Consider the following 18,508-nt stretch of genomic DNA (forward strand, 5'->3'; position numbering starts at 1 on the left):
AGCAAAATACATATTTTATTTAGCAATTGTTTTTATTTGAGACACAATATTCTTATTTTCAAATGTCAAAATTTTTATTTTTCTTACGGGGCACTATCAATAAAATATCTACATGTTTATTTAAATAAAACCTATATCATAATAAATAAATTTGTAACGAGACACGATTAGTTAAATTCACGCACCTTCTTTTTTATATGTGATGCTTTTAATATGTATTTGAGTATAAAACCATCATACAAATTAATTTAACCTATACAAATGCATGAATATCATTATTTTTTATACAATTATATTTATCATTTAACACTATAAGTATTTAAATAAATTATATATATAATATCAAATAATTGTACCCGTGCAGCAGGAAGGATTATTTACTAGTTTTAGAATTTAAATAGAGGTTCCCAATATCTACAATCTGAATAATTGATTTGAGATCACACCGTTAAAATATCAAACTCAATAGGCAAAATTACCCCCGTGGTCCTTTAAGTTATTTAATTGTAACAACTTGGTCCCTTATGTTGGTTTCGCTACAACTAAATCCTTTAAGTTGACTAACGCCTTCAGCGTTACCCTTGTCCACAGATTCTGTTCAAAAAAATGTGATGTGGCACTAACGGTGCTTAGGTGTCACTTAACTTTGCTGACTTGTCTGTTATCTCACTTAAAGGGGAAGAAAAATGGCTGGTGCTTACAATTAGAGGATCAAAACGCATTTCCCAAATTCAAGAACCCTAATTTTGAAATTCATCATCAATGGCTCAATACAGTGGCTGTGGAACAAATGTGAGAGCTGAGAACTCGTTTTCGCTAATTTCGAGTGGATCCCAATCAAGAATCGAACCAACATGCATCTGTGGATCCATAGCTGTGATACGTTCAGTTAAGAAGAAAGGAAGGAACTTGGGTAAGCTTTTTTGGGGCTGCAGAAACTTTAAGGTACGTACGTATGTTCTTGCATATTTGGGTCAATTCTCCTTCGTATTCCTGAGTTGGGTCAGTTAAGAAGTTTGATGATTTTGTTTGCAGAATGAACATGAGAATGTTGGCTGCAATTTCTTTATGTGGTATGAAAACCAACAAAGTTCTGAAGTCAAACAAGAGACACCACCAAATGCATTCTTAAGGTGTTCCAAATGTGATGAAAAGGAGGTACAAATTAAGATGCTTATAAAGGATGACACATACAACAAGGAGATGATGAAGAATGTCTTGAAGATGTTGAAGATGCTTTTTTATGTCATGATATGTTTAATTCTGATTATTGTAGTGTTGATTTGTATGTTGTTTAAAAATAGGTAATCTTAGTTTATGTTAAGGTTAATGTTGTAAGAAATGGAATATGGTAGCTGGGAATTCTAGTTTGATGTAATCTTTTGATGACAGATGCAGATTAATATCAAATTTGGTTACTTTTGGCTATATCTGCCTTATTGTTCTGTTTCTATAAGGATAACTTTGATAAATACCATATGCAGTTGTTTTGTTTCTTTACTTTGATAAATACCATATGCAACTTTGATACATTGTTCTGTTTCTATAAGTAAATACCATATGCAATTAATAAATAGTCAAGGATAACTTTGATTCAAACTAAATGTTCTTAGATAACAACAGAATATAGCATTAATAGGATAGCATTCAAATTTTTTTATCAGCAGAATATAGCATTAATAGGATAGCATTCAAATTTTTTTAACTAAATGTTCTTAGATAACAACAGAATATAGCATTAATAGGATAGCATTCAAATTTTTTTATCAGCAGAATATAGCATTAGTAGTGCATCAAAATACATAGAATTTCTGGTTTAACAGCAAAATATTGTTACAGCTATAGAATATAGCTCCAAAATACCTAATACACCCAAAGATTCAAAATAACCATAAATACATCATATTCCCATAAGGCATCTTTGGCAAAAAAAAAACAGAATCCCTGCAAACTATCTACGTGGATTTTCTCTTATAAGGCATCTTTGGTCTCTGAGATGTTGGTGGCTGAAATGCTGCTGTTGGTCTTTGGCCCTTCTCTTTAGCCCTTCTCATGGCAAGCAGCTGAGAAACAGTTATGGAACTACGTGTTTGCACTCCTTCAGATTGTGCTGATTGTCTTGTCTGGACCCTCTGAGTTGGATGGGAACTGCTAGAGGCATTTTGAGATTGCCTAGTCTGAACCCTTTGAGATGGTTGAGTTTGATTGATGGAATCCTGAGACTGCCTGGCATGAACCCTCTGGATTGGCTGAGATTGAACAGTTGGGACTGCAGTGGTAGGGGTCTGGGCTTGACTTGTTTGGGTCTGAGTTGTTGTTGATTGTCTTGGTGCAGAAGGACAGGATGACTTGTTATGGCCAGAAATGCCACAAATTGAGCATTTGTTTGGCAACCCTTTTCTGGATACATTTGTGATGTCCTTCCTTTTTTCATCAGCATCTTTGTTCCTTCTTCTCTTTGGCCTTCCAGGTGCTCTTCTGGTTGGGGGTGGAAGAACATCAGGATATGGTGTCAACTCCCACAAATTTTCTCCATTTGTTGGATATATCAATGGCTCATAGCAAGACTGGTAATTCTGCTTCCTATAGTAGGAAGGAATATACTCCAAAGGGTCCTCATGTCTACTTTGGATGCAGGCAATAGCATGGTAGCAGGGAATTCCAGTCAGCATCCAGCTCCTGCATGAGCACTCAGATTTCTTGAGATCCACTGTGAATTTATCTCCACTGAAACTTGTATGCCTGACTTCATATATCAAGTCACCTGATAACCTGAGAAGCATATCAAATACACATGTTTAAGATATCAATTACCATGTCAGATATATACATTGTACAAACAGATTCAATTACCTGGCTATGAAGTATCTTGAGAATTCCTGCCTTCTTGCAATTATTTTTTTTAATCCTTGGAAGTACAGATTCATTATAGTCTTCAATTTTTGCTCTATTTCTAGCCCATCTGTCCATGAGATACCCTCTGATCTCCTCTAACATTGTTACAATTGGTTTTTGTCTTGGTCCAATTATAACACTGTTAAAGGTTTCAGACATGTTGTTCACAAGCACATCACTTTTTGTCCTGTATTTGAAATGTGACTTACTCCAATATCTAGGGGGGATCTTCAGCAAATGTTTAAATGCCTCCTCATTGATCTTTCTCATCTCCTTCATTTCCCTCTCCCATGCTTGTGGATATGTTGCTTTGGCTGCCTTCCACATTAACTCTTTCAACTGCTTGCCTGGATATCTTTTTCTAAAATTGCTATACAGATGTCTAACACAAAACCTCTGGTCAACACCAGGCAACAACTCATCTATTGCAGGTAACAACCCCTAATAATGTTGTAAACAAATTAGATTACAATGTAAAGTGTTAAGAAAAACAGTTCAAATTAACAAATTAAATGATGTTACCTTTTGCTGATCTGAAATGAAAGTAATGTTCTTGCATATTTCTGGACCTCCCAAGTCATTCACTAGTAGATCAAAGAACCATGCCCAAGAATCCTTTGTTTCAGCCTCTACCACAGCCAATGCAATGGGCAACATCTGATCATTAGGGTCTCTGCCAACTGCTGCAAGAATCTGACCTCCATAATTCCCCTTGAGAAAACATCCATCAACACCTATTATTGGTCTGCAAAAACTAAAACTTTTCTTGGAAGCATCCAGGCAAATATAGAGTCTATGGAAACTTGGTAGTAGTGGTCTGCTAACATAATTCTCTGGATGTTGTTCAGTTTCAGTAGGATTTTGTTCAGTTGCTTGGACATTCATCTTTATGGTGCTGTTTGGGTTAGATCTCAGAAGCTCATGTGTGTAGTCATAAAGCCTACAATACTGTTCTTTGAATGACCCTTCAACCATATTCAGTGCTTGTTTTCTAGCCCTATAAGCTTTCATCCTATTCATGCCTGCATTCCATTTCTCATGTACTTTTTCACAAATAGATGTCAATTTTACATTGGGGTTGATTCTAACTGTTGAGTATAATTTCTTCCCTAGCCAGTTAGTACTAAACATCCTTACATTATACTCTCTATTACAAGTGTGATTGTCTTTCAAAGTTCTTAATTTCCATGTATCCTCATTGGGCAATTTGGAACATAATGCCACCCATTCACATCCTTCCTTGCAGCCCACTCTAACCCTTGTCTTGTCATTCTTCAAATATCTCAAATCCCTACCATTATGAACAGCATAACTTGCTATTGCTTCCTTGAATTCCTCCTTTGATGAAAACAAGCTCCCCAATTCCCATTTATAATCATTAAACTTCTTAGGCATAACAAATGATGGATACTTTACCCTTGTCCCCTCATCTGAGTAATCACTACTCATATCATCTTCACTTTCTATATCTTCAGTTTGATAGTCTGAATCAGATAACCCATGACATACCTTTTTACCAGTACTCCTTTGCCTAAATCCAAAGTCCAGCACATCTTCCTCACTTGTGTCATCAGACCCAAATTCAATTGTTTTTCCTTCAGCCAAGCTTTTTTTAACAGGTCTTCCCTTCAGTTTCTTGGATCCACTTGGTGTTTTTTTTGGAGTTGATTTCCCACCCTTTTTTTTCTTTGGTCTTCCAGTATTCCTCTTTCTTTTTTTAGGTGTTTCATTTGGTATGAGTTCATCAATTGGTTGCTCTTCTTGGCCAGCAATGAACCCTCCTTCTCCTACCAACACTTCATCAATTCCATCTTTTAAAATTTCATCATCTGAATCAGAAAACCTTACTCCTAAAGCACTATCATCACTGTCATGTTGTGGCTCAATTGGATCATCTAAAACATCTCCAGGTTGTGACTCAGTGGGAACTTCTGGAACTACACCAGGGTGTGGCTTAGTGGGAACTTCTGAAACTACTTCAGGTTGTGGCTCAGTTGGATCTTCTGAAACTACTCTAGGTTGTGGCTCAATTGGATCTTCTTGATCTATTTCAGGTTGTGCATCAGTTGGAACATCTAACACATCTTCAGGTTGTGCATCAGTTGGAACATCTAAAACATCTTCAGGTTGTGCATCAGTTGGATGATCTAAAGCATCTCCAGGTTGTGGCTCAATTGGATCATCTAAAACTACTTCAGGTTGTGGCTCAATTGGCTTTTCTAAAACTACTTCAGGTTGTGCATCAGTTGGATCATCTAAAGCTACTTCAGGTTGGGCATCAATGTGTGTCTCATTGTGATCAATTGGTTGTGGAACAATTGGTTCATCTGAAATTACCTCAGGTTGGGAAATAGGGTGAACAATGTATATAACAACCTTTCCATTACTTTTGGCCCAGTGCAAAGCTTCTAAAGCACTAAAGTCATCTTCTAGTTTCTTCAATGTTCTAGCAAAGTCGTACCAAACTTCAAGACACCCTGGATAATTTAACTCCTTAACAACTCCCAACATCTCATAGCACCCCCATTTATCACCATCCAACCTACCTCTCGCCACTTCCCCTTCTACGTAGTTATCACCAACAAAAAATCCCCCATGATGAATATCAACAAAAAAAATATCTGAATCCATTTTTCCTAATAATGAACAAAAACCCTAAATCAACAACAGAACCACATGCAATGAATCGTTAAGATAGACAGAACATAACTTACCTGAGTGTCTCGATTTCGTCAGCAAGGAGCTTCAATGATCTGCTTCTCGTCTTCGCCTCTAACGCCAACTACACCTTCGTCTTCTCCAAGTAACTTCTGCACACTAATTTAGGATTAGGGTTTAACAAATGCGTTTTGATCCTCTAATTGTAAGCACCAGCCATTTTTCTTCCCCTTTAAGTGAGATAACAGACAAGTCAGCAAAGTTAAGTGACACCTAAGCACCGTTAGTGCCACATCACATTTTTTTGAACAGAATCTGTGGACAAGGGTAACGCTGAAGGCGTTAGTCAACTTAAAGGATTTAGTTGTAGCGAAACCAACATAAAGGACCAAGTTGTTACAATTAAATAACTTAAAGGACCATAGGGGTAATTTTGCCAACTCAATATAACACCTTCAAAGATCTCAGCCGTCAAATTATGATCAAAAGGCTCATATACATTACAACATTTTAGAAAATCTGAAATCTTTACTCTGTACCCAAAAAAAAAGAAGCTGCTTGAAGTTTCCATTCGATTTCGACACAAACCACCACCACCACTGTAGCCTATGGAACCTTCAGCATCTACGGCGGCGGCGACACCGTCTCCGACGGTGAGTCAAAGAGATCAATGGATGGTAGAATCACAAGTCTTTCATATTTATCAACTCTTCGCCAACATTCCTCCGAACGCCCAATCTGTCATGTAACTAACATCACTTCATTCCCAATTTCTCAATTCTTCGATTCCAAAATCAAATTTCATATATATCTATTTTCTCTTCTCTTTTCACTTTTAGGTTAGAGTTGCAACGAGATAAACACGTTGAGTATCTTTCCAAAGGACTTCGCCACCTCGGTTCAACTTTTTCCGTCTTAGATGCAAAGTATCTATTTCTTTGTGTTTTGATTTTTTGTTGTTGTTGTTGTTGTTGTGATAATTGCGAAAAAATTGAAGTGTTGTTGTGGTTTATGGTGCAGTCGACCTTGGCTGTGTTACTGGATTATTCATTCATTTGCTTTGTTGAGAGAATTTATTGATGATGATCTCGAAGATAACGCTGTTGATTTTCTTAACCGTTGCCAGGTTTTTGTTATTTTCATATATCACTTGACAAATTATGAATGAAAGCAGACAATCTAGACAATGTGTGTAGAATTTATTTGCATTAATTGTGCATGTGTTTTAACTCTTTATCTCATTGTAAAAATTAATTTTGCATTGTTAATGCATTGATAATGTTGTTATGATGTTCAATTGTGTTTGCATTACGGTCGGTTCTTGATATTATAGAGAATTGCGGTCAAATGCGATTGTAATCACGATTGCAGAAGCATAAAAAACCTTGATGTTTTTAAAACCCTGGGTACAAGTATACTTTGGTAGCAAAGATAAGTTTTATTTAGTTTTACATATATGTTCGGTCATATTTTACTATTTTTGCCCATCATGATATTACTTCCTAAAATTTGTTTACACTGTGCTAAGATAGTGAAATATGATTATACATTTGTGTGTTTAGATTGTCTTATGTATAGTTATCATGATTGGAAAATGATAATTAAGGACTATATTGTATTACTAACTCTAGAGTCTGTAGTGCCGAATCATTTTTTCAACAGACCCATTATTTGTTTGGACTTTTTCTTATGTAATGGTTTTGATCGGCTGTGTCTAACATGCCCAGATAATCCTTTTATGTTGTTATTATTTAAGCAAGAGTTTTTAGATGGCTACTTTGTTTGTACTATCCCATTTTTACCCGCTTACGAATCTCTTGTTCTTTAAATACCAACAGGATCCAGATGGTGGATATGCTGGAGGACCTGGCCAGGCAAGCAACCATTATGCTTCTTCACCTATTTCTACTTGAACATCAAGCTATAATTTTTGTTGAATATGATTATTAGTTTCTCTCTTGTTCAAACCACATTTTATTTTCTCTAAATAGTTGCTACTGACTCATATATATGAATAGAAACTAATATCATGGCTAGTTTTACTTTTTAATATAATATGCCCATAATTATATATAATAAATAATTCCTTCTCATAAATAGATGTAGTTCTTTGTCTTACAAAGGGAAAATATGTCAAAGGGAGTTTTGGTAGCATGGTTCAGTGGTCTGGCTTAAGAGGGCTGTAGTGTTTGACTTCATTCCAAATTCAGTTGAATTAGTTTCAGCTTTATTTTTATTCCTCTTTCCCCATTTTGTTGATCGAGTTCTAGTCAAACTGTACTTTATAACTCTAATTTTTCCCCATGTAATATAAAAAACTTCAATTGCCGTGTATTTGTTGTGTCAACATTTTGCTCAAACTTCAGTCCTGGAAGGAATATAAAAAGCTTTTCATAATTTAAGTTGTGTCTTTCATACTCTTCAATTGTTTGAAAAGCACAAAGCTTATAATATCCTTGAAATCTTTCTCAGATGCCTCATCTTGCCACAACTTATGCTGCAGTCAATACTCTTATTACTCTGGGTGGTGAGAAATCTTTGGCATCTATTAATAGGTGGTCAGTTTATACTCTTCAAAGCAAGCTCTTGCAGTGATTTGTTTTATCTTTTGTTTGGTAGAGTTATGTTTTCGTGCATCTGGAATTGATTTGTACTTCGAAAAATTATTTTCAGAGATAAATTGTATGGGTTTATGCGGCGGATGAAACAGCCAAACGGGGGATTCAGGTCTGTTATCACATTTGTCTACGTGCGTTTAATTAACAATAAGAAATTACACTGATGCCTGCCTATATCCATAATTCCATTTTTAGTTGTATCTGGCTGCTTTGGCACGTTAATGCTTGCATGTCCATCTTATGCTTGAATACATAGCAAAGATACAAACTATACACACATATGAACAATGACGAATTTTGATTTGGTAATGTTTGTGAGGCCAGTTGTGTGAAAATTTGAATCTGCCATCACGTGTTAATGGCACTTTTAATGCTAATTATAGAACTTGTTGATACATTCAGAATTTATTTGGGAAACCATTTTTTTATTCGTTATTTTCTTTTTCAATCATCAAATGTTTTATTCAGGATGCATGACGAGGGAGAAATTGACGTTCGAGCTTGCTACACTGCGATATCCGTAAGTTGGTTTTATCTGTATCTATGTCTTTCTTGCACACATGCTAATGTAGTTATGCGTAGATATGATTTATAAGCACAAATATTGCACTTTTAGGATCAACATCATGCATAGTTTTACTAGTTAGGAATGGTAGCATATTACTAGTTAGGAATGACAGGATGTCAAAGCTATTGGCTATAACTTAGACTTTTTCTACCGTTATCCTCTATTATTTTCATTGAGAGAGTGGGATACTTTTAATGCTAAGGCTAGTATCTGTTATATAACACTGGGAATCTTGTTGGAGCCAGGTAGCTAGTGTTCTGAACATTTTGGATGATGAGCTGATCAAGAATGTAGGAGACTTCATTTTAAGGTTAGTTTCAAGAAGAACTTGCTCTAGTTTTAAAATTACACTGCTTGATTATACAACATTGTAATGTTAATTTCAAGAAACACTTGCAATGTTTAAAATAGAAACTTTGTACAAGTCAAACTCATTACTTTTGTTCCTAATATTGCTTTATTTTTCCAGCTTGATTGTACACGTTTTAATATTTAATTTCAAGAAACACTTGCAATGTTTAGAATAGACACTTTGTACAAGTCAAACTCATTACTTTTGTTCCTACTGCTTTCATTATTGAGTGGTTTTCCTTAAGAGCAATTTGCAAGGGTTCAAAGTAAGCTGGCATTTGAGAAAACATTTTTAATGATTTCTTTATTAAGTATGCGAGGCCTTGCGTGCGACCTCTAAAGTATAAACACTGGTAACAATTGAAAGCGACATTACATTAGTCATGACTTTGTTGGTATGTATGACATCGAAGGGTACTAAATTCTCTCCATTTTTGCTATTCTAATGATTTTAGCAATAAGGCAGACTGTCATCTTTTCGTTAACTATTTTTTGCCATATGTATTACATTGGCTGAAATAGATTAATACCAGAAAGTCCCAATAGCCACAATATTTGGTGCCTTGTGGTATTGAAATAACGAGTTATCTCCATTTATTATTATTCCTCCTTTTTGAAGATTTTGTCGATCTCTAAATTTCTAGCTGAGAATAGTTCATTTGTCAACTAGAAAAATTAAACAATTGATTGCATTCTGTGCATTATCTGTAATGTAAACTGTAATGCATGTATCATCTCTATGTTGTTTATTTGCAGCTGTCAAACATATGAGGGAGGCATTGCTGGTGAGCCTGGGTCTGAGGCTCATGGCGGGTATGTATCATCATACTCTCCATCTATTATCATACTCTCCATCTCTCGTTTCTCATTATACATCTTCACAATAATATGATTTGGAATAAATAACAAAAGGATGTGTGTTTTTTTACCATTTTTTTTATCAGGTATACCTTTTGTGGGTTAGCGGCAATGATTCTGATTGGTGAAGTTAATCGCTTGGATCTGCCCCGTTTACTTGTAAGAGAGTTGCTCTTTTTAATAGCTTCCAATTAGTTGCAAGAACTTATGAGCTTGTATGGAATTTATACTATGTTTCCTTGCATTAGGATTGGGCTGTATTTCGGCAAGGTAAGGAGTGTGGATTTCAGGGGAGAACAAATAAATTGGTGGATGGGTGCTACTCGTTTTGGCAGGTGATTGAAATTTTAAATTTTCTTCATCAGTCTTCTTTGTGATATAGTTGGCTTACAATATGAAAGTAATCAGGGAGGTGCTGTTGCACTGTTGCAAAGATTGCATTCTGTTATCGACGAACAAATGGCAGAGGCATTACAGTTTGTTGCAATATCTGATGTACCTGAAGAAAAGGAAAGTTTGGACGGAACCTCAAGTCATGCAACTTCCTGTATCAGTCATGAAGGTAGGTTGACTTTAGAGAAGCACAAAATAGAAACAATTCTTCAATCATGAAATTAAGTTTTCCCTTGAACATCTACATATGTTTCTACTTTAGTTTCTCATGACATTAACATTTCACTTTAAATTCTAATTCTTGCAGGCATGAGTGAATCCTGTTCATCCGATGTTAAAAATATTGGTTATAACTTTATAAATGAGTGGAGAGCAAGTGAACCACTTTTTCACAGCATTGCTTTACAGCAATATATTCTTTTATGCACACAGGTATGCACTTTATATTTTGTATATTGGTTTCATGACTTGATCCTTGTATTTGATCCCTTGAAAGCTTGAAATGGAAGTTCTGCTTTATACAGTTTCATTATAATTATTAATTTCTCTCTTTTTTCATCAATGCTTGATTGATGCAGGAGCAAGATGGTGGACTCAGGGACAAACCGGGTAAACGCAGGGATCATTATCACTCATGTTACTGTTTAAGTGGGCTGTCACTGTGCCAGTATAGTTGGTCAAAACGCCCAAATTCTCCACCGCTGCCCAAGGTAGTAATGGGCCCATACTCCAATCTCTTAGAACCCATCCATCCTCTCTTTAATGTTGTTTTGGACCGATACCGTGAAGCTCATGAATTCTTTGCTCAGTTGTGACTGGTGACAAGGTTTTTAGCTACATAGCTTTATCTGTAGAATGTAAAATGTAAAATGTTAAACCCTTCTTAATCATACATTTGGCACGATCTCAAGGCTTAATGATTAAGCCAAAATTATTGGCTTCATGATATAAATTTTTACGCTGGAAATTGGTGCTTATAATCAATGGTACTAATAATAATAATAATAATAATAATAATAATAATAATAATAATAAGCAAACAAACATTCTGTAATAAATTAATTGTTTTACCTTTTCATGAATGAGAGAATTTATCTTTTCACCACCCAGGATTACGAATTTGTCCCAGAAGTAATTTTAAACTTGAAAAATAGTCACTATCCAAAAGCTCATTGGCTTCATAATGTAATCAACCGGAAACTTATTCTATTTGGGCACTTCTTTGTTAGTTGTCATTCATAACTATAAAAGAATTTGTAGCATAAATTTCATTTTATTAAAAATATTTCATCTTTTGTATATGGGATTGGACATGATACTTCTCATTATAGCCAAAAGCTGATTTTTTTCCAGCTAGAAGAAAAGGCAAGGTCCTTTCTAGTTCTCCTAAGTAAAACGGTTAAATAAATCAGGAATATCACTTATTACACACCAAAAGTCAATAGGTAAAAACAAAGTTAAACTAAACAAGATAATTTCATTTTAAATGTACAATAAGAGTGATTAAAAAAAAACAATAGTGTATTTTTAGTAAATTGGGAGATATTTATGCCAGAAAGGTGCATGCATTTTAAGCTGTGTTCATTTTACTCAAAGTGGAAACTAAAACTACAACTAGTTGTGTTTTTAGCTGCAAAGGTTTTGATTTTTGAACACTCCACTATGAGTACTAATAGCATTGAAAGCTTAACTCAAGATACAAAAGATGAATTGAAAGAAAAAACACTTGAAGAGAACAATGAAGTTGAAGTAGAAGTCTTAGAGGAGAAGGTTATCATGATGGATCTTAACGACATAAGGGGAGACAATGAAATTTTATCAAATTTCTTGAGGTCTAAGAAAGAGGTGAAGTGGTACATGGCTTTGTTGGGGCTTAGAATAGTTGCTTTTGTGTTATGCTTGATTGCTTTCTCTATATTGGGTGCTTGTGAGCAAAGGGTTTTGGTAAATGAGGAAATAACAAACTGGTTTTCAAGTGGATTTTCGGTTAAAACTCCATATGAGTTCCATTGGTATGATTACGACGAATTCACGTATGTTTCTCTCCTTCTAACTTTCCGTCTTATAATAGTGAGATTTGTGTCCGTAGAACTTGAGATCTTCTCTTATTCAGTAGTTAAATGTCATGATGGTGTGTGATTTTGGTTTGGATGTCATTTTGCAGGTATAGTTTTTCAGCAAATGTGATTGGATTTGTGTATTCTGGATTGCAAATTTGTTATCTAGTGAGGTACTTGGTCACAAAGAAGCATACTATAAACCCCAAGTTGCAATGTTACTTCAATCTTGTTATTGATCAGGTACAGCCTACGGTCTTTTAAGCAAATTCAAACTTATAATATTAAAAAAAGTAGTTCTGTTTTTTTGATTTTGGAAGAATCAACTCAGAGTTTTGTGATATAAATTGGTCTTGGTAATTCATATTGTATTGAGTGAACTTGTTTGAGTATCACTTTGTTAACATTATTACTCTTTAATGCTTTTGATCTTGATTATAAGCAAATGTAACTAATTGCATATTAGTCAAATAATTTAGTGGAAGGCAAATCGGATTGTTGGAAATTCAACTTCTTAGAGCCCCAACGTGGCATGAGGTAGAGCCTCACAAGAATCAACAAGGTTATACTTATGGTTGATCTTCCTTTGTTGGGTAGATGATTTACTTGGCTCTAGCCGAGTAGTCGTGCAACAAGTCATCTTGACCGTGTGTTGTCATCTAGCCGAGTAGTTGTGCAACAAGTCATCTTGATTGTGTGTTGTCATCTGAGGCGTGGTTGGAGACATGTGGACCAACTACCTTTTAGTTATGAGGCATTCATCTCATTTGTGGGGGTCAAATTCTTTAAGGTTAAATAAATGTTAAGAGCTCCACATCAAATGAGTTAGGTCCAATCACATTTCTTAACATGGTATCAGAGTCTCGTTTAAGATCCGGTTGACTGCTATTGAGCCTCCTACCATTTATTTCCACATCCTCACGCCCATGACTGAACATCTGGAGCGTGGAAATAAATGATGGGTGATCCGATAGCGGAAACCTTATAGCAAATGGCCCAATGGCTACTAAACGAGGCTTTGATACCATGTTAAGAAATATGGTTGGGCCTAACTCAACCCTACAAAATCGGCTTGTAGGGTGGGGATTGCCCCCACTTATAAAGACATGTTCAGACTGTATATTATCCAATGTGAGACTCTTAACAATAACTATTAGCAGATGTGGTTGCTAATAGTTGGAGGGGACCTAGAGGATGGAGGTCTGACATTCTTAGTGACAAACTGAAGAGCTTAACATGTACTCTTAAGAGTTGGTGCAAGGAGGTTTTTGGTAATTTACACCCGAGAATTGAGAAAATAATGGGTAAGATCAAAGTACGGACTTGAAGGCTGAAGGTGGACATTTACTAGTGAGGGATGTTCTCTCTTGGAGTATGAAATTGGATGAGCTTCATAGATTTCTTAAAGATAAGGACTCCCATGTATTCCAAATGTCTAGATCGAGATGGTTTAAAGAGGGTGATGCAAACACACAGTTCTTTCACTCTTGTGTTAAGAAGCATGCGAGGAGAAATGCAATCTTAGTTCTTTAGGTTAGAGGAGCTTGGTGGGAGGTGTTTCTCACTTAGGTTGTTTGTTTTTTAGAACAACATTACTCGAACAACATTATTGATCTTCTGACGTTTGATGATATTGATTTCGTGGGTACCTCTAGAAGATAATAACCACTTTTCAGCCCCATTCAAGGTATAACAAATTAATTATACCGTTTCTAGTTATTATGGTAATAGGAATCCAGGGCCAAAATAGTTCAATTTATCCTTATTTAAAAAGTTATGGCCCACATTAAGAAATGAGGTTGGTGTGTTTTTTTTATAAATTCTTCCTCAACGTGAGTCTCTTAAGAATTATATCGTATTTTGACACTCTGACCCCTATGGTTGATTCCCCTTGGGAACTTCAGACTTATCTTGCTTATGAGGTCCCTTTATAAGTTTATGGCTAAGGTTTAATATGCTTGATTATCACCGACGATATATAAAATCATTTAATATAACCATTCAGCCTTCAGTAAGGATAAACATCTTGTGAACGAGGTGATGAAGCTATATTTGTTCTTAGATCTAGCAATAAAAAAGAAGAAAAGAAATGAGTGCTTTTATGTTTAAAGTAGACTTTAAAATGAATTATGACTAAGTTAGTTGTAGTTTTCTTGATTACATGATAAAGTGGGTGGGATTACAGACCAGGTGGAATTTTTCAAATTAATGCTTGTGTCTTATCAAGAAATCTATAAGTATTTGTCAACGAGTTCTCAAATCAAGAGCTATGTAATCATAGAAGACTGAAGCAAAGGGCTACCCTAGCCTTTTTTCCTTTATCTTTTGGTGGTGGAAGTTCTCAATGCATAGACCATGCATGAACAAGCTCTTAGGTTATTATTAGGGTTCAAGGTTGGAAATAAGGGGTTTATAGTCTTTTACCTTCAATATATTGAGGGAACTATCTTCTTGTGAGAAACATTAGCTGAGAACCTTTGGTCCATTAAGATCGTTCTTAGGTATTTTGAATTTTGTCTAGCCTTAGCGCTAATTTTTCTAAAAAAATTCGTATTGGGTGTGAATATGCTGAATTCTTCCTCAAGGTTGACTAAACGATTCCTAAACAAAAATTTGGGATCATTCCATTTCAAATAATTGGTTCTTCATTTATGGAAACTTTTGGTTAATACGATAACTAATAGGCCCATCTTATGGAGTAATAAGTATGTTATCATTGAAAGGAGAATTATGCTTACTGACACCGTTCTTAACTCCACCCAAATCTTCTATATATCCATCTTGAAGATGCCTAGTAAAATGTGACAATATATTGATTGCTTCTAGAGGTGTTTTCTCTAATGTGAGAGAGGGTGTGTAGAGGGTTAACGGTCTAAATAAATTTGAAAGAGTAAAATTTTATAGTTTAGTTGGTTTAAGGTGTGTAAACCAAAAAGTAAAGATGAATTTTGGGTAAAATATCTTTTCCTAGTTAACCTTTCTCTATTGGGTAAATGGTGCTAGAGGACCCTTATAAGGGGTCACACTTTGTGGAGTGATTTCCCATAACTATTTATGAGTAAATAATTCCTTTGTCTCACTTAGGCTGCCATTCAGAGAGATTTAGGTATACCTTTTTATGGTGGATATTTATTTCTCTTCTTAGAGCTAATTTAGACTCGAGCTCAGACTAATTTTCTGAAGAATCAACATTGTTGTCATTCTTGAAGGACAACTAGCTTGAGGTGTGTCTATATATGAGAAATTCTAGAGACTCTATAAGGTTTTTGACTAAGGGTATGCTAATATCGATTAAATGGTGTTCGGATAGAGAGTTAGTGGGTCTTGAATCTGAGGTGAATGAAATTATATTTGTATGGAAGTAGGAGTTGTTAGTATCTTTATTTGTTATTGTTAAAGGTGAATGCATGAATTTTTGGTCGTTATTCATTGAGCTTGTGCTTGGTCATTACTCAATGGAGTTAATATCAATTTTAGCGACCGACCCTTTTTAAGGTTAGAATTTTTCTTTGCCATTACTTCAAAATAAATTCCAACTCTCCAAAACTTGCTTAAAGGACAATTATTGTGGGTTATAATAATACATTTTGTGAGTTTTGTGGTAGGGAGGTGGAGCTAATGACCACCTCTTTAGATGGTTAAGCTGAGAGACATGGATGCCTTCAAGTATCCTTATTCCTTACACTTCTAGAGATTTTTTTGTGTGTCTGGTGCTAGGAAAAGTATTAGATTTAACTTGGATTTGATTTGGCATTCACTTGTGTGGCTCATTTGGAAGTTGGGTAGCGACCTTATTTTCTCTAATCATAATACACATGTTCAATAATTGGTGGATATGATTATATTCACCTCGTGGAAGTGGTCACTTTCTTCATATAATAACTTTTCTTGTTCTCATCCTGAATGGGGACAAGATCCTCTCATGTGCTTGACCTCTTATGATATTACTCCTATAAAAAATTGTACCATAATAACCCATTTACAAAAGGAAATGTCAAATTGATTGTTAAAATTAGCAACTAGGTTTAATGATATTTTATAAATTGGTCTTTAAATTTACACACATAATTTTAGCTTCATGAATCATAGCAAATTCTTACATACTAAGCAAGTGTGTTGAATGGCTTGTTTTCAACTGCAGGCCTTGGCATATATTCTAATGTCAGCTTCATCATCAGCTGCCACTGGAGCTCATATTTTGAGAAACTATTGGATTGAACATGGTGCACACAAATTCGTAGAAATGGCAAATGAATCTGTTGCTATGTCCTTCTTAGCATTTGTGGCCTTTGCCTTAGCCTCTTTTGTCTCTGGTTTCATCCTTTTTAGGTTTAACTAATTATAAATGCAACACTCTTTGTTTGTAGTAATATGATTCTGAAGTACTACTATAGTGTCAAGTACTATATATGTCATTTTGCAAAATTTGAAATTCATAATAAGATTGCATCGTGACTTTAAAACTTGATATTAGAAAAGATTTTGGCACCTTTCATTTATATAGGGATCCCAATTTTCAAAGATAAACCTAAAATTAGTTACCTGCAAGCAGTGGCGAAGCCAGAGTAAAAAATTTGGGGTGGCCACTAAAATAAATTATAACTAATAAAAAATATTTAAATTAACACGTATATAAAATATGTAAGTTGTAATAAACACAAAGTTGAACATCAAATAATTTAAAAGTGTGTACTATTTTAAGGTTTTTGAATAGAAATAATCAATTATGGACTAAGATCAATAGTTGCAATGACATGTATTGTTGAATTAACATCATATAATTGGACTCAGTCCAAAGCATTGTGTGGTTACATTCAGGTTACACCTTAGTTGTACAATTAGTCAATAACAGGAGAAATTGTAATCTTTGTTTCATTAAGAATACATTTGGTATATTAAGGATGCACATCTAACATATATTTAATGTATCTTTTGTGTTGTGTTTGTACTAAAAAATTGTAACGTATATATTAATTATATTTTTTCTATGAGTATTAATTAAGTTTTTTCTGAGATATGATGATTACTTAGGCTATGGAAAAATTCATCAGGAAGGTAACTGCGTTATACACTTCTTTCTAGTTTATTTAATTTTGTTGTTCACGGCAAGCATAAGCTAAACAGAAAACCGACCTTTTTATGAGATTATATAAATCAACAATATAAAATAAAAAACTAACTTAAATACGGAATGCAAAAACCATTGAACAATAATACTCAACCTAAAATCTCAAAAAAAAAAAATTAAAATAACCATGTTTGATAAAAAATATACAAGAAAAACCATGTTTTCAGGTAAATTACCAAACTGTCTAGGTTTGGGACTGACTAGAAGTGAATGCGCCAGACCATTTGGCGCATATATACACAACTAGCCAATCCATTTGGCGTAAACCCTAAAAAAATTAGGGCAAATGGGAGTAGCCAATCCAATTGGCGCATGCACTCCTATAACAACACATAGGCGCCATTTCATTTGGCTACTATGTGTTGTGTCTTTTTTTTTTTTAAAATTTTACTTGTTTCCGGTATTTTCGCACACCGGTTCGGGTATATGTCTGATAAATCGATTCTGGAAAGGGTCTGAAAAATATATTTTGGAAAAACAGAAGAATATGTCTGAATAATGTTTGCCTTGGCAATTTCGGTTATTCACTAAAGCACAATTTATTGATGAAAAACGGAGGCAAGGTTACAAGAGGCGGTAAGCGAAACTGATACGTTGCATTAAAAAAAAAATACAGATTATACTAAACTTGCGACGTTGTCGAGCCACGATTAGGGCATCTTTTGATATTGTGCCCCACCTGACGGGAAATGCTGCATTTTCGTTCCATTTTGTCGCGGACGTCCATTTCGGTTCTAATCCGTGTACTATTGGGACGCCCTTTTTTCTTTCGCCGCATTGCGTCGTTGTGCCAAACTACCTCTCCTTCATACTCAGGCCAGTAATCCTCCTTGGCCACCACAGGAAACGCAACACTGTAAACTCTGAGCAATGTCTGAGTCTTGTAAATCGGAGACAGTAGTGATATAGCGTCGCGGTGGGCATACGCACATGCAGCTATGACGTGTGAGCAAGGCATACGAAAAGCTTGAAACCTTCCACA

General features: G+C 35.1%; 3 protein-coding genes across 3 annotated transcripts; all 3 read left to right on the forward strand.

Moving 5' to 3' along the window:
* The first annotated feature begins 660 nt into the window (after positions 1-660).
* Positions 661-1,350, forward strand: LOC131625243 (uncharacterized). The gene is made up of 2 exons (XM_058896126.1): positions 661-945; positions 1,036-1,350. The coding sequence occupies exons 1-2, from the start codon at positions 763-765 to the stop codon at positions 1,306-1,308; spliced, it is 456 nt and encodes a 151-aa protein (XP_058752109.1). The 5' UTR covers positions 661-762; the 3' UTR covers positions 1,309-1,350.
* A 4,717-nt stretch (positions 1,351-6,067) lies between these two features.
* Positions 6,068-11,371, forward strand: LOC131625273 (protein farnesyltransferase subunit beta-like). Its single transcript, XM_058896154.1, has 14 exons — positions 6,068-6,298; positions 6,393-6,479; positions 6,574-6,679; positions 7,392-7,427; positions 8,026-8,108; positions 8,227-8,280; positions 8,640-8,691; positions 8,985-9,049; positions 9,847-9,903; positions 10,035-10,107; positions 10,197-10,283; positions 10,357-10,510; positions 10,649-10,773; positions 10,920-11,371. Exons 1-14 carry the CDS (start codon positions 6,162-6,164, stop codon positions 11,154-11,156), a joined length of 1,353 nt encoding a protein of 450 aa, XP_058752137.1. The 5' UTR covers positions 6,068-6,161; the 3' UTR covers positions 11,157-11,371.
* A 471-nt stretch (positions 11,372-11,842) lies between these two features.
* LOC131625274 (CASP-like protein N24) lies at positions 11,843-16,840 on the forward strand. The gene is made up of 3 exons (XM_058896155.1): positions 11,843-12,374; positions 12,506-12,641; positions 16,540-16,840. Exons 1-3 carry the CDS (start codon positions 11,890-11,892, stop codon positions 16,735-16,737), a joined length of 819 nt encoding a protein of 272 aa, XP_058752138.1. The 5' UTR covers positions 11,843-11,889; the 3' UTR covers positions 16,738-16,840.
* Positions 16,841-18,508: the final 1,668 nt, after the last annotated feature.

This window comes from Vicia villosa, unplaced genomic scaffold (genome assembly GCF_029867415.1).
Source record: "Vicia villosa cultivar HV-30 ecotype Madison, WI unplaced genomic scaffold, Vvil1.0 ctg.000197F_1_1, whole genome shotgun sequence".
Lineage (NCBI taxonomy): Eukaryota > Viridiplantae > Streptophyta > Magnoliopsida > Fabales > Fabaceae > Vicia > Vicia villosa.